This window comes from Crassostrea angulata, chromosome 7, assembly GCF_025612915.1.
Source record: "Crassostrea angulata isolate pt1a10 chromosome 7, ASM2561291v2, whole genome shotgun sequence".
Classification (NCBI taxonomy): domain Eukaryota; kingdom Metazoa; phylum Mollusca; class Bivalvia; order Ostreida; family Ostreidae; genus Magallana; species Magallana angulata.
This window is the reverse complement of record NC_069117.1, coordinates 55,010,680-55,026,544: the sequence shown is the minus strand read 5'-3', so window position 1 is coordinate 55,026,544 and position 15,865 is coordinate 55,010,680. Positions and strand designations below refer to the sequence as shown.

Here is a 15,865-nt window from a genome sequence, read left to right as displayed (position 1 = left end):
GATCTATATGTACTACAGGTCAACGTACATGTAATTTACCTATTCAGCATTAAAACCTGTTATCAAACACTGCTATTTCATGAACTTGATAAACTTATAAAAACTAGAATCTATTTTCTCGTTTTATCATACATATACACAAAACACAAGGTGACATTTGCATTATTATATCACAGGTAAAGGTAGTCAGAATTCTTACAAGTAACTGAAGTAAGATTAATTTCACGTGTTCAAGGTGAATGGAACATGCAGAAGCTACCCTGCACATTTAACGAGTGTCAGAGTTTGATTATCACAAATCGATCAATGCCGGTTTATAATCCTTTGTTCACAATATCACGTGTTGCTGGTTTCCCCTTCAACAGGCACACCCCCCTTTCTCTGTCCTCTCCACGTTCGTGGGTCGGACGGTGGTAGAATTCGATTCGGGGGAAGACTGAGCAGCTATTTTGGCGGCTGTAATGGGAACAACATAACCTTCATATACATTCCTTTGAAAAAAATCTAGTTATTTAATAAACTGTAATTTTATAGTGTATCAGTTACCCCCCCCCCCCCCCCCCCCGATCCCCCAGCCAATCTCAAATATGATAACTTCTAGCATAGTAACTGTGGACCAACGCGTGGATCTTTTCTTGGTGTCATTAATTTTATATTTATTCGTTATTTTCAACATGCGCGGATCTAGAGGGACCCCCTCCCCATATTTATTCTTGAGAAGCATAAAGAGCGGCCACACAGAACGTCTGTTCAGCAGAGGGCGCTCGCGAGCGCTCGCTAAAATTCGTTAGAGAGATGTGGCACTCAACTGCACTGCCTGAAGTGTATAAAAAGGTGTTCGAATACAGATGATTTGTTTCGGTTTTTATAAGCTGACTGAAGAATCCAGTCGAAATAGGAAATGAATTATAAATTTGAATAAGGAAAATGGGCTACTTGGCCCACGGTCAGTAAGCGTGTGCGGTTTCTGATGATGTAGGGATCACTGCGACTGCTCCATAGAGAGTACCAAGACTAGAAGAAACACGCCATCTTATGACAATGCCATATAACGATACATAACCCTTTCTACTGTATTGTATTGATTTAATTATGGGTAGTATATCTGGGTCTGATAGCATCCTGTATATCACTCAATAAAGAAAACGAGAAAAGCTGTCATTGTGACAGAAAACCGGGTTTCCTCTAGTGTGAACAGTATTCATAATCAATTTGTCAACCCTGATTTGATAAACACTACCTACAGAGATAAAAAGGCGTAATATACATGTGTCAATATCATGTTGTAAGTTTTGTATATAAACCCATCCAGTAAATTCAAAATTTACAACATGACACATGTATTATTTTGCCAAAAATAAAAAAAATAGTTAAACTGATAGTATTTTTTTTTTAATAAAATTATCAAAAAAAAATCAATATCCAAGTAATATGCACATCTCTGATATATGTACAATCGATCTGCAAAACAACAACTTCCTATTATGATAACTGCAGGAGGATTTATCCGTACAATAGGGGTACCCTTTTTGCAGCCGCCCGCTCGCCCGCCCGCCATTTTCACCATATCAATAATATTATTATCTTAATTGAATTGTATTTACATATAGTGAGGTCAGTTGAAACAATTCAAATGAGAACTATTTAGTTTGGTATTATGTGTAAGTTAATAGGGAACTTTGGGACAGTTCGATCTGAAGCTAATTAATTCGTTATTTTTAACTTTTCGGTACAGGTTCATGTACCATTTGCATTAACTGGTTAAAGTGTGTATGTATGTATTTGTAAGTAAGTATTGTTTGTGTGTATATTGAGCTGTACAGTACAGTGTATATACTGACCTAAATTAGTGAAGACATCGTCTACATTCATTCCTGTTTTAGCGGAAACCTCCGTAAACATTAGTCCATTATTACTGGCAAACTCCTTGCCGTCCTGAAAAATAAGGATAGTATATAGATAGACGATACCTGATAACGTTTGAATAAATTTATGAGCGAGTTTTCTTTTTCATTATCGAAACTTTTTAACAACCAATGCATTGCCTTATATGTAAAAATATTTCACGTTGAATCTAAGGCCAATTATGACGCTTCACCACTCGAACATGCTTGACTGTAAAGTGGCATCATGCATCATACCCGGGTCTCGGCAAAGGATCGCGACACTAGCTTCCGAGGGGAAGTATAGAGTCATACCTCGTAGGGCACCGCTCTCAAGTCATTAGATAGGTCTGACTTATTCCCCAGCAGAATAATGTAACTACACGAGCCTCCAAAGTCGATTATCTCCCTTGTCCACCGTTGTGCCTCCTTAAAGGACACCTGTAAGACGTAAACAATGGAGTCTTACCTCTGTATGTATAACCCTGCCCTCGCTGGCCATGTCGGCCTTATTGCCGACTAAAGCAATGACGATCTGAGAGTTAGCTTGCTGAGTAAGTTCCTTAACCCAAGCTTGAGCACGCGAGAAGGAAGTCTAGAAAGAACAAGAGTGAAATGTGAGCAGCATGCTAGATGAGGTCAACCGCCTTAAGAGATTAAAGAAGCCAGTGGCTTTTTGAGAGAGCAAACAAAAGCATGTGTAGTTAAACAAAAAAGAAAAACGTCCAATCGCGTTATTCCAAAGCAGTATCATATATAAGATATAATGTAGAGCACAAAACAAACATGCCTTATATACATGTTCCTTGATCAAACTAAAGATTTGATAAAAGATATACGAAAAGAAAATACCATAGCTAATCAATCAAAAATGAACTAGGAGGAAGGAATGGAAAAAAAATTGTGCAATAATACTTTCAGGAAAGGTATTTGTGAACTGATTTAGAATATATCATTCATTAAAATGTGACACACTCAGAGTTAAAAACTTATTTAAAAAATGCATATCGAATGTTGAATTTGTTAAAATTCTCTCTCTCTCTCTCTTTCTCTCTCTCACCTGACTGGTGATGTCATAGACGACCACGGCGGCCGGGGCCCCCCGGTAATACATCGGTGCCAGACTGTGGTACCTCTCCTGTCCCGCCGTGTCCCAGATATCAAATTTAATGGCGGTAGAGTTCTGTACGTTTATCGTTTTTGTCAAATATGCAGCTGAAATAAAAAAGAATAACTGTACACGATCATACGTATATTCTCCAAGCACTATCTTGTCTTATAGATAGATGTGAATAACTCTGTTAAACATCGATCTTAGTGTCTTACAACAAAAGGTATATGTTATCGAGAAATCTCTTTACGGCGTCCCCCTTTCACTAAATGTGCTCCAGACTTATCAAAATACCTCCAATTGTAGCTTCTCCATTCTCGTTGAACTCCCCTCGCACAAATCTTAAGGCAATACTACTTTTTCCTACTCCGGATTCCCCCAGAAGAACTAGTTTGATCTGCTTGGACTTTCCTTCCGGACCATTCCGCGCGCCACCTACTGGAGGACCGGAAGCGCGACCGTTTGGTCGTTTGGCTGAGCTCATAGCAAATAAACTCGAGTTGAACCTGTAAGAAATCAAATGGTGGTATCCTTAGTACGAGAGAATGGTAATCATATTTCCTACCAAGTAACTATTGTAAGTTCAATGTGTGTGAAGTTTAAGGGGTTAACGTTTGTAAATTAACAGGAGAATTTCTATTCCTATGTACAAAGAAAACAGCCAAAAAATGGGAAAATAAAACAAACAAGAAGGAAGGTAAAAAATGTAAATGCAGGAAATTTTTCGCGACTTTTATGAGGTGTGAGAACCAATACTGAGTGAATTATATCAGTTGTGAGTATCTTCAGATATCAAGGGGGAACTAAATCGGAGGAAATAGTTTGTGCTACTATGCCATTATATAAGCTGAAAAGGATGGCAAAGTCCCATTACTGTTTTGCATAAACATATTGTTCCAAGGGCCACATAAACATCAGAATAAGAGGCTACTTCCTGCATAAGTGCGCCGAAAAATTAATAAAGATTAAAATTAGACATGTTTCTGACAGTGCAGGCATTTTGTGATGCACCTTATCAGCCGACCAATAAATCCATATTTATAATAATGTCCTTCACCTGACAGAACAGGAAGAAACTCTTTGGCGACCCTCTTTTCTGAGATCCCTGGGGGTGTGGTGACGAACAGAGAGTGAGCATATAAATAACATAGACTCACGCCTTGTACATAGTGGTTTATCAATATTAAAACGTGTACATACACATTTGTCCAAGTCGTATAACAGCTGATCATTAACTCAAACAAAAGTACAGTTAAGATAACTGTTATTTTAATTACCTGATATACTAGTTTATCCTTGATTAAGACAGGTAAACAATTAGATGATTATTGAGACGGTGAAGAACCGAGCTGTTTTCCTCCCCATAACAGTGATCTGATGAACCAGTCTGGGGAACGCCCCCTTCTCACAAAACGGTTCCTCCAAAGATCGGATTCTGTCTTTGTAACAAGTTCCGGTATCCTTGATTCCCTGTCGGTGGAAGTGTCCGATGCTGTACAAGTTGTGGTAGATCACGCTAAATGTTCAAAGTATCCCACAGCAATAAGACACGAGACACTGATATAAGCACACAGAAATAGGGATGATATCCAAAGTGGATATTTAAATGTGCGTGTTTACATATCAATGACTCAGTCTGTTATTGTACATATAGTCAGTGCTATCCCGACCAAACCAATTTCCCGTAATATCTTAATTTAGAATTCCATGTCATCGGATCAATATATTAACTTTTTATGCATATTTGTATAATTATATTTCTTATATTATTAATACACGTAAATACTGTGGCGACACGCCCCCTCATACATGTCATCGCACTAGTTGTCACCGCGAATGTCAACTCGAGCAGGAGGAAGTCCAGGTCTGATTAATCGTTCCATGTGTAATTTTTCTTTAACCTTTACTGTGGTGGATCAAAAATATCAATTTGAGCACTGCATAGGAAAAACTATACAGAGAGTCAAAGTGTGGACTGTGTGCGAGGGTTTTTTTTTGGGGGGGGGGGGGGGGGGGTGAAAGTTTCACATACACAAAATACAGACAAAAATATGTATATTCGAGATTTTAATTTTATGTAAAAATCACTACACATCTTTAAAAACAACTTTGTGTAATCAGGGTGCCTATATAAAATATATGAACTACACGAAAACGTCCGGAGACGCGCGCTATAGGCTCAGTCAAAACAAAGCCAATGTTCTAAATCTAAAATGAACAAATCATTCATGTAATGCACATCTATTTTTAAATGGGGGATGAACAGAGAAGGAACATGGTGACGATTTAGTGTTAACTACTTTTTGGTCTATTCAAATCTGAATTTTGGTGAACAGGGAAGCGATTAACTCGTATCCAAATACATAAGTAGAAACTTGAGGTTTTTTTCTTTATAAGTATTTCTCCATTAACTGTTTGAACTATTTGTTGAACTTAACAATATAATTAATTTAAAAATCAAAGTCTACGAATTCCTTTTTGGCATTCTGATTTGATACAATTATGAAAAAGTTTTATAAAGTTTTAAAGGTCACGTGAGATGATAATTAATATTTTCAAATTAGAGAAATATTCTGTTTACAAAGGAAAATTAATATTACATGCATCATACTCACGAAAATAACAACTTTCTTCAGTAGGATGTGTTGAAGTGTTTTGTATAGTCTGTGTTAAAAATATCGTCGTGCGCGTAATTATCATTTTTCTTCTTCTTACTCCGAAAATCTATATGAATCTATCTGAGCACTCTTGCAAGTCAAAGTGTTCGGGAAATATTTTGCCTTCTCTCTACAATCTACTTCAATATTTAGTTTCTTTTTGTCCTGTTTTTTCTTATCTGCCTTCTTTTTTTTATTCGGTCAAAAAGAACATATTTGGTTTTTTTTAGTTTTAGAAGAGGGTTACTAGAATCTTTGATTTTATTTTGATGAATGGTAAAACTGTCGATTCTCTTGTCCTTAGGTGGATTTTTTTTTTTTCATAATCATTATTTTAATATAAAAAATCTTGTTCATGGCCGATTCGCACGCACCACGAGCAATTCGTGTACGCATGGCGTAAGTGTGACGTACGTTTCCTGTGCGTTCAATTTATATGTTGTTAGTGTGCACAAGCGACTTGCAGTCAACGTACGTGTAACGCAAGGGACAAGTGAGATCGCCGTATGTCATCCGAGCAATTCAAATCGAACGGTCATCTTACGGGTTCCCTGAGTGAAGCCAAGTACAGCGTACGTTTTCAGATCTTGCAAGGAAACCGTGGTGATTATTGTACTGTACATACCTGCGTGCTTACGTAAAGCGTACTTCCTTCCAAAATCGTAAGATGCACTTGCGCGTCTCTTAAGATTTTCATTAAAATCTGCCCGTAGACTACCCGTAAAAGCACGTACGACGTATTGTGTCTAAGGCTTAACTTTGGGTACTACATGTACCAATGAATGGATGGCTCTATCCTTTTAAAAATTTAGATTATTGAGAATCAAAATTAGTTCTCATGTACAAATTTTGATTATCAATAATCTAAATTTTGTAAAGGACGTCTCTCCAACCTTCGAGGTATTTTTTTTTTGCCCACAATTAACGGGTTTTACAACTCTACTTCAAACCCTAAGGGAATCAAGTTCAATGGAAAAACATTTTAAAATTACTTAACCAGTGTTGAATGTCGTATTTACGGGGGAAAATACTGGTACTGAGAAAAAAACTTAAAATTTTTAAAATATATATCATAAATCATAAATCAAAAATGATTTAAACACCAAGGGACGTTACGTGTTTAGATTTAATGGTTAAATGTGAAATCGACTTCCGCAAGCCCCATACACGGCTCCTCTCTATAAAAGAGTTACAGTACAGGCAATACGGAGCATTAAACCCGGCCATTCCTGGGGTTGGTTAATCCTTCCCGCGATTGGTACATCGCGGTATTCACTTCAGTCCGGTATACGCCACAGGGTTGTGATGAAATACTCTTATTCACCACATAAAAACATCTTCAACAGTACAATTTCATGTTGGTAAATCTAATTAAAAATTGTAATATTATTGTCGACTGATTTAGCACTTGAATGTTTTGTATAAAATAAAATAATTAAAACAATCTAATCTATTGATAGATGACAATTTTCCGGAATAAATTAGTTTTTAACACATTTCACTGGAGTGGTGAACAAATGATATTACATCCTGGAATATTCAAAACAAAACTAGATTAAAACTTCAACTATACATGTATTCATTCATACAAAACTCTAATCATCAAACAACATTTAATAAGTGACAAAATTTCACACAACAATGAAACATCGGAGCAAAAAATTCTCAATCAACCATTTTGGTACAAATTTAACACCAGTTAATATTGATATGAATCAAAACAATCACTGATCATCATTTTATCACAGATCTGATTTTGGCACTAGAATATTGAACATGTTGCCCTATCTACTGCTTCTGTCCTCTCTTCTTCTTGCCTCTGGCCTTGACCTTTGACCTTCTCCTCTCCCTAAAACTAACACTCTTAGTCCTGATTTCCTCCCTGCTGTCCTTATACAGGGTCCTGAGTTGTGTGCTAGGTGTCACCGGGGGTAATTTTCCTCGCCTCCTCATCCATCGGATGATGTAGCCGGTCCCACCTAACGTCACGGCGTAGCGGATCGGGGAGATCAATTTGTAGAGGAGGAAGGCAATGACAAAGTCCCCGAGGCTGGAGGAACGGAATGGTTGGATTATTTTTTCACTGAGTTCCATCTTCTCTAGCAGAGCTATCACATCAACACCACTGAAATCAGATTTAAAATATATAATCAGTCATCTTTTTAAAATTTTAATTACATGTATTAATTTCCTTGTTAAAGTCTATTTTAGAAATTATTTTCAACTAATTTGAAGAAATACTAAAAATCAGGATATTTTTTCACAAGTTTTTTTTTGGAAACCCTGGAATAATTAAGCTCTCGTGGAAAACTGGTACCCATGTAGTGGAGTGAAAACTGGTACCCATGTAGTGGAGTACATGTTCTCCAGAATAGTTCTCCTTTGTATGACATTTACAATTATGAGATTCAGACAACCAATGTATGGTACAAATAGATGACATTCTCATTAAGAACTGAAGGAAAGTTTGTTTTTTCTTGAGGATAAAACTTACCAGGTGACTATGAAGTAGAAGAGTCCATACCAGAATATGGACGTCACAACCTCGACGATGATCAGCACTTTACCATGTTCTTTGTAGGTTTGTTTGAATCGCTGAAATACTGATAACTTTTTCTCAGGATGACCACTAGAGCCAGCTGTGCTTCCATTTGCTTCCTGTGTCACCTTTGGATCTTTCTGCTGATTTATATTCATCTCCTTGCCATTTTTACCATTCTGGGGGTCCTTAGATCCATCAGAAGAAGATGAGGTGAATGATCTTTGGACTCCATGACAGTGAAAAGATGCATTGGAAAACAGGCTAAGGTGTCGATGGGGTGTAAAGCAATTTATATTACGACCTGAAAAAAAAATGGTTTCAAAATTCATTAAATTCTCCTTTTCTGTGCGTCATATTTACTTCCCAGAGCTTTAATTTCAAGGAAGTGATAATTCTAATGTCATTCACAACACAATGTTTGTGGATTGCCACTTTTGGTTCGAATTCTCTTTTTGGATTTAGAGGAAGTTATTTCAACCATAGACTAAAGAATGAAGATCAAATATTAAAACATCTCATTGACAAATTTGTTGCTGAAAGGAAATCCCAAAATCTATTAAAATAGAGCCATCACACTGACAAATATTTAATATTCTACAATATGTACAATGTATTTCTTTTGCCACTAAAACCAGACATATACTATCACAAGATTTTGTCTGTCTTCTTAATGTTGAAACATAAGCAACGCTGTCAGAGCAGTTTAGTGGTTCAATAACTATCTGCAACTCTTTGGTTGTCTTGCAGATGAAGCAATAAGTATATCTCTGTGAGACGACAGCATATGTTTATTGTCTGACCACACTGACATTGTACAGTGATGTAATTTTGATACTTCTTTAATTTTTGAAGCACTTTAAAAAATGGGAATTTCAAACATTAATTCTTTCGGGGAATTATGAATTCTTTGGTCTTTTTCATCTTTTGTTATAATTCAAGCAACCAAACAGATTATCATTATTATGTTTTAACTATTTTTGCTCTGGGTTGCTTTAATAAAACTAAACAATGCAAATACAGGTTGACAGTTCTTTGCAACTTTTTGTCTGTTTTACATAAAATGCAAAATTGCATAAAGGTAGCTAAGTAAACCTACTTCAGTTTGAGTTAGGTAAATAAAGCTATGCATGTATATCGAGCTACGTAGCTAAATCTAGTAATTGTACTGGACCTGTTTAAAATTGATACATAATTAAAATAACTTTAAGCCCAAAATATGATAGCCCCTGTTATTTGATGAGCGAAAACATATATAATAAAATAAAAATGAACACAAAATTCTATAAGGGTAAGAAATCTCCGGGGTACGAGGAGTGCGTCCATTTACCCAAATGGAGCATAAAATGACCCAAATGAACCCAAATGGAAACAAATAGAAATTGAATGGCATAATTGAAGATTTTATTCAATAATTTCAATTATACGATAAAGAATCAATAAATATGAATTCTAAAATGACAATTTTCTTGTGTTGTTAATGAATTTTTATTCATATATGAATTTAAATATAACTGTTAACATAACTGTTGATATATAATCATTTCAAGACACCTTTTTAATTATAACAATATAATTCAAATATTTTGTTTTCGATATTGGAAAATGAAGTACCATACAGTTGTCTTCTAATTATAGATGTATATATAAGTTAGTAAGATTGCAAATACCGGTACTTGTAATGCATGTTGAATAATTTAAGTGCTGTAAATACAGTGCTGTACGGTTGTTTCTTCTTAAAGTGCATTTACTGAAATAGTAGCTCAAACCAATCATGTAGTGCATGTTTTGATATGATGGTTTTTGTTTGCTTATACATGTACAATATGTGGTTCATTTTCCATGCATCAAATTTTGATTTACTTTTTGATTTCTAAATCAATTTTTGGGCTGAAATTTTCTTTAAGGTGATATGAAATTCTAAGTAACCATTAATTATTTGAAAATACATATTTTATTTCTAAACATAAAAATCTTTTTTTTGCTTATTCTGCTCGGAAATTATAATTTTTACGTTTATTTTTTTCAATTTGTTCTTTTGGCTTTAAATATTTTTATTTCAAAATTATGGCGCTTATTGGGATGGCCTCAATGTGGCAAGAGCTGGGCAACGTTACACTACTTATAACGGCTAACAATCCCATAAATAAATTCGAAAAAAAAATTTAAATCATGTGTTTAAATCATGAAACTAATTGATAAGGCTACATTATCACATTCTTTTTCCATTTGGTCAGAAATTGTTTTTTTATGTTTTCTTTGAAATTTTTCAATTAAAATAACTCATTATATTTAAAATAATGATTGAAATTAATAATTAAAATCTTCAATTATGCCATTCAATTTCTATTTGTTTCCATTTGGGTCCATTAGTTTCCATTTGGGTTCATTTGAGTCATTTTCCATTTGGGTAAATCGACGCACCGGGGTACGAGTTCTGCAGCCTGCTTCAAACACACGTGGGCCCATCAATGTCTGTCTGACATCATCATCATCATGCAAAAACAAAGAGCAAACGAAAACATGCCAAATAACTCAAAAAGTCTTTAGTATGAAACTAATAAAGGACACAGGGCAGTGCTACCTTTGTCCTTACTCTTATTCAACCCCGACAAGGGCAACATTCATGAGTCTGACAAAGTTTAGCAAAGACACGTGTGAACTCGAATTTAAAAATTTGCAAATAAAAGTCAAATATTGTCAAGATATTTACCATAAGCACTACGGATATTAGAATGAGAAAATCCCTTCACTGCCTTTATTGAAAATCTCAACAAACATCGAGATCGGTGCAAGAAGCGACAACCTTCCATTTCTGTGACGTCATTACTTTCACTTTGTAAAGAAGGATTGGGTAAATTGAGTGCAGCTGAGCCGATTTCAAAACCATCATTGAAAGCTAAAAGTATTTTATTTGACATTATCTCTTTTCAAATGTTTACATAGATGTTTAAAACTGATATAAAACTCTGATGGTTTTAGAATTGGTTTAATGTCCTCTGTTAAATTCGATTCTTGCTTTTCTTCAGTCAATTGAGACAAACACAGGTCATGACAGTAACAATCCGATGATTTTTTGTCAATTGTTGCTTTTCTTTTCACATTATCTAGTCTACTTATGCTGTCCGATTTCTTAAACATAACAGTTTTGTCGGAATCTTCATAAGATTCACTGTGCAAAAGTAATGGTTGAGTTAGTCTACACTCAATATCATCACAACTAGTTTGAAACTTTTCACTAATCTGAACATCCACATTTCCACAAGGATTTGATGCATCCATGTCCAGCCTCCTCTGACTCTCCCCTAAGTTCTGTATAGTTTGAGTGTCTGCAGCTCTTTTTGAATTCATCAAAGGTTTGACAGTTTTTGTTAAGGAATACCCCTGACCCGTCCTGGACCCTAATACCTCGGACTGGTCTCCAGACCAATGCTTGTCTTCCACCTCCCGCTGACCGATGAAAGAATCCCTTTCCTGGTTATGAATGCCAGGAGAATGATTTTCAAGTCTTGCTTTCTTAGCTTTAGGTTCCTTTGTAGGACTGCATGTACACATACTCTGTGATATCAGAAATGAACATTTAATATTAAAACACAAAATAATATTAGAACCACAGTGTAAAAATGAGGAACCCTTTCCATAAACATGCTAATTTCTTTTGCACACATTCATGTTCATTCCATAAGTTCAAGTAAAATCTTTAAATAATGTTTACAGAAAAAATCTTGGTAGCTGCAAATTTACCTGACTTTTCAATGGTTTTATAGCTTTTCTCTTTAAATATAAAGAGCATGCCAGGATGACTGTTGTTTCCATGATATCCTCACTCTGTAGGAGCTGCCCCAGTGCTGCGTCATCAAAATGCTTGAAAGGACAGCCTCCGTTGCTTCCACATGGTGGAATAAACTCCTGCAGCATGACAAAAGACAGCAATAAACACAACTTCTCTACAATAAACAGCACTTTATTAACATGTATATTAACCCTTATCAATAATATAGTTCTCTATCATTTTGGACAAGTATTACTAAAAGTCCAACTTTCCAAACAAATTGCTCCATTTGAAACCGATCTATACAAACCTGAAGTGAAGCACAGCAATGAGCCCTGTAGTTGACCTGGGAGCCCTCTAGGCCATACAGGTGGCGAATGCTGTAGGTGTACCGCCTCTCCTTCCCCACCCACTTGGGACCACACCCACTCCGAGGGTCACCATGGGGTGCCATGCTGTATTGGTGCTTCCAGAACTGAAGGGCTTCTTGTACAGGCATCCCGATCTCTTTTAAAAACAATGTCAGCTGAACCTTAAAATATTAAATAGCAATTTATGTATTGGTTACAAAGATGTATCATTTGATTAAGGAACTACTGGTAAACATCACTCTGTGGTTGTGATAGTCTCAAAATTCACAGGACCTCATATCTGGAAAAATTTGTTTGGATGAAATCATGAGAGTGACTTGTAAGTAAATGACAGTGCTTCATTGTAATCTTTGACTTGAAAACTAGTTCAAGGTCACTGCATACACTTTTTCAATACACTTTGCTTAAAAGTATGAACCAGTTAGGACATTAGGAGAGAAAGCATGCGAGGATTTTACACACAGATAGGCTTTGACCTTGACATTTGCCATACACCTTCACCTTGGTAATTGGTATAAGCCAGATGGAGACAGGGGGCGGAAACTGCCAAGGATTCAATCTAATTTAAATTTGACTTGTAAAATCACTTCTCTCTTATATGTTATACAAGATCTAACAACTTTTTCAGTCCAAGGTCACCTCAGAGTGACCTTGTCACAGTGATTTAACAAGTCTAATTTTAATTAGATTGCCACGGATTATACAGACTTGACTTCCGAGCTACAAAATATGCTCTAAAGAATCAAAGTTTTTACACAGAGATTAAAGTTTTCACCTTGACACTTAAACTAGAAACTTCATTCAAGGTCACTGTACACCCTTTACCCTCCTTTAAGTTTATTGGTGAATTTTGAGCTGGATTGGGCCAAGGAGAAAGAAAATATATTCAAAACAAGTTACTGTAATATTCAATGGACAGACTGATCACTACAGGGCTTCCACAGAGCAAGGTCAGAATGAATTGTAGAGATATTGTGATGATTACAGACAGACAGATAGACAGTTAAAGAGGAGATATTCTTAACATACCCTGGAGTGGTGGTGGAGCTGGTGGTTGGTTTGTAAACTGTGAAGTAACACAGACATACAAGGAGGGAAGGAGCCACTTTCCAACAAAATGTCTTGCTGGCTCAATGGGGAGATTGCTTTAGTGGAGGGAAAATCAGGCAGCCTGAATTTGCTCTGCAGCATGATCTAAAAGTATCATTATATAGCATACAGTAAGTATTATCACACTTAATTACAAATGTTTTCCAAAATAAAATTTATAATTGTTTTATGAAGAATCTTTTTGCTACAAAGAATTGCAGTGAGTCGTTTTAGCACCATATGTAACAGATAGCAGTAGCTTTAAAGACTGACCATGAAAAGTCTAGTGCATAGTTAGTAGTCCTGGTTTGATTTGAATATCTTGAAAAATGAAAGCTGCAGAAAAGTAGCTCTCTGAGAAATAGAGGTTGAAAGACTGGAGATTGGTCAATCCACCCAAATTTTCCCCACACAGATTCAATTCTATCACACAGATGTTTTATTCTTTGACACTAATTAAATTAAAAATCCACTAAAAGCATTAGTATGCATGATTTTTTTTATAATTATATAAAATATATGAGCTTTGCAGCTTGAGTAAAAATTTTAAAATATATCCAAATAAAAACAACCTGACATAAAGAAATCAATTTTTACCATTAGTCTATGCTTGAGCACTCTGCAGCGTTTATCCAGGTTTCCTTGCAATGATTTACAATACTGTACACCATGAATCAGGTTCAGCTCAAAGCAGTGTCTCAGCACATCATGTAAATACTGATAGGGCACAGATGCCAGGCCATTGTGGAGAGTTACAATTCTCTTGGCCACTAAATGAGGAACCACAGTGAAAGGGACAGTGAAGAAGGAATGGTTGTGGTTCTCTCGACATTGTGCTACCACTGTCTTCCAGCTTAAGTCGGAGGATTTCACTCGGTATAAAATGTCCTGTGTGTAACTCACTAAGCTGTGTTCTGCATATAATGTTTTACCTGACTTCTTTATTTTATTGAGTCTTTTTTCAGTGAAGGAGAGGAATCTACCAAATGAAAAATAACAATACGAGACATTATCTTACGATACATGTGTATAAAAATGTGAAAATTCACATCCAGAAATGTCTGGTAAGTAAATGTAAATACCAAAGGTATCATAAAAGTAATCAACAATGTTTATAAGATAATATAGATAATGACCAATCACTAACAAATAGAAATAAATGTCTACAAAAGTGTTGCTCTCTTAAGAATTTCTTGGTTATGTGGTTAGCTGTGACAACTTTATCATAAATAAGAAGTGAGAGAAACTGAGAGAGGAAACAACATGTTGATTTTGTATTTCAAACAGCCCAGAAAACCATAGTTGGAAGCTTGAATCCACTTTTTCAAAAGTTATCTCCCCCTTGGGTACATGTAGCATGGCCAATATTGATATTAATAATCAATTTCATCTTGTTTTTTTATTACACCACGGTGGTGTTAACCATAAATTGAAGAAAATTTCAAACCAATGACTGAGAGAATTCATCACAGGATGTCAAAATATTTGGAAGCATAGCATAAAGATGAGGATCAAATGTTGTCTTTTTACCTTTGGGTTGATCCCACGAGGGAAACAATTCAATTCACTTTTTGCAAAGTGTGGACAGGCATATTGCTCACAGCACAACTACGTAATATGTATTGTACGTGATTCAATACTGTATGTGCATCAGATTTGCAGTTTTTGTAAGTTATTCATTTACTATAGATGTCAAAGTAGAGTATGGCTTTAAGGATTTTAAAAAAAATTTGGTTAAACTTGTTCAATTTTGGTTTAAATAGTCATAAAATTAATGATAACTAATTAAATAAAAATATGTACACAACTACATAATTCAAATGAACCATATAACTGACAGAGGAAATCATCTTGACCTGAAAGAAATTGTTCTCATTCTTAATAACTCTTCACCTGGATAGCTCTGTGTCACTCAAGCACTGAAGTCTAAACTGGAACAGTGTGGTTTCAGCTTGGACAAGAAAACTGCAGGCACCTGATTCACTGGCAAGCAGAAGTCTAGAACATTAAATTCGACACAATATTAAAATTAACACCCTTTTACTTTTAACTGTTTACACAATAACGTTATCAGGTTATCATATTTTCGTATAAGGCTTCAATATTATGCTCATGTTTAAAGATACAAAGAGGAAAAAGGAGTGAAAGGACTATACAAGACTTGCGATATTTACCTTAATGTAAAATGTGAAATAAGGTCCTTATACGATCCCTCTAAAAATATATCTGATGCAGCAACAATTTCTGGGTCGGTGGTAATGGCCAAGAACTCATTTATGTCGTTCCTACATTTAAGAACTCTTGATAACAAATTTAGTCTCAGAGTCGCATAAGTCTCAAAGTTCTTCAAGGATAAAATCCCTCTTGGAGCTTCAAAATAATACATTTCAATGTTGCACTTTCAGTCGCTTTCTTTAGTTTCATTTTCCCGTACGAATCGAAT

At 35.6% G+C, this 15,865-nt stretch overlaps 1 protein-coding gene across 1 annotated transcript; it reads right to left on the bottom strand.

The window, feature by feature from the left end:
* Positions 1-109: 109 nt before the first annotated feature.
* LOC128192457 (uncharacterized) lies at positions 110-15,865 on the bottom strand. The gene is given in 16 exon segments (XM_052865134.1): positions 110-456; positions 1,842-1,935; positions 2,199-2,351; positions 2,353-2,478; positions 2,944-3,098; positions 3,289-3,500; positions 4,340-4,510; positions 7,444-7,776; positions 8,146-8,494; positions 11,430-11,748; positions 11,935-12,099; positions 12,273-12,494; positions 13,363-13,527; positions 14,020-14,401; positions 15,316-15,420; positions 15,597-15,865. Coding segments are annotated over 16 exon segments (3,261 nt in total). The 5' UTR covers positions 15,809-15,865; the 3' UTR covers positions 110-358.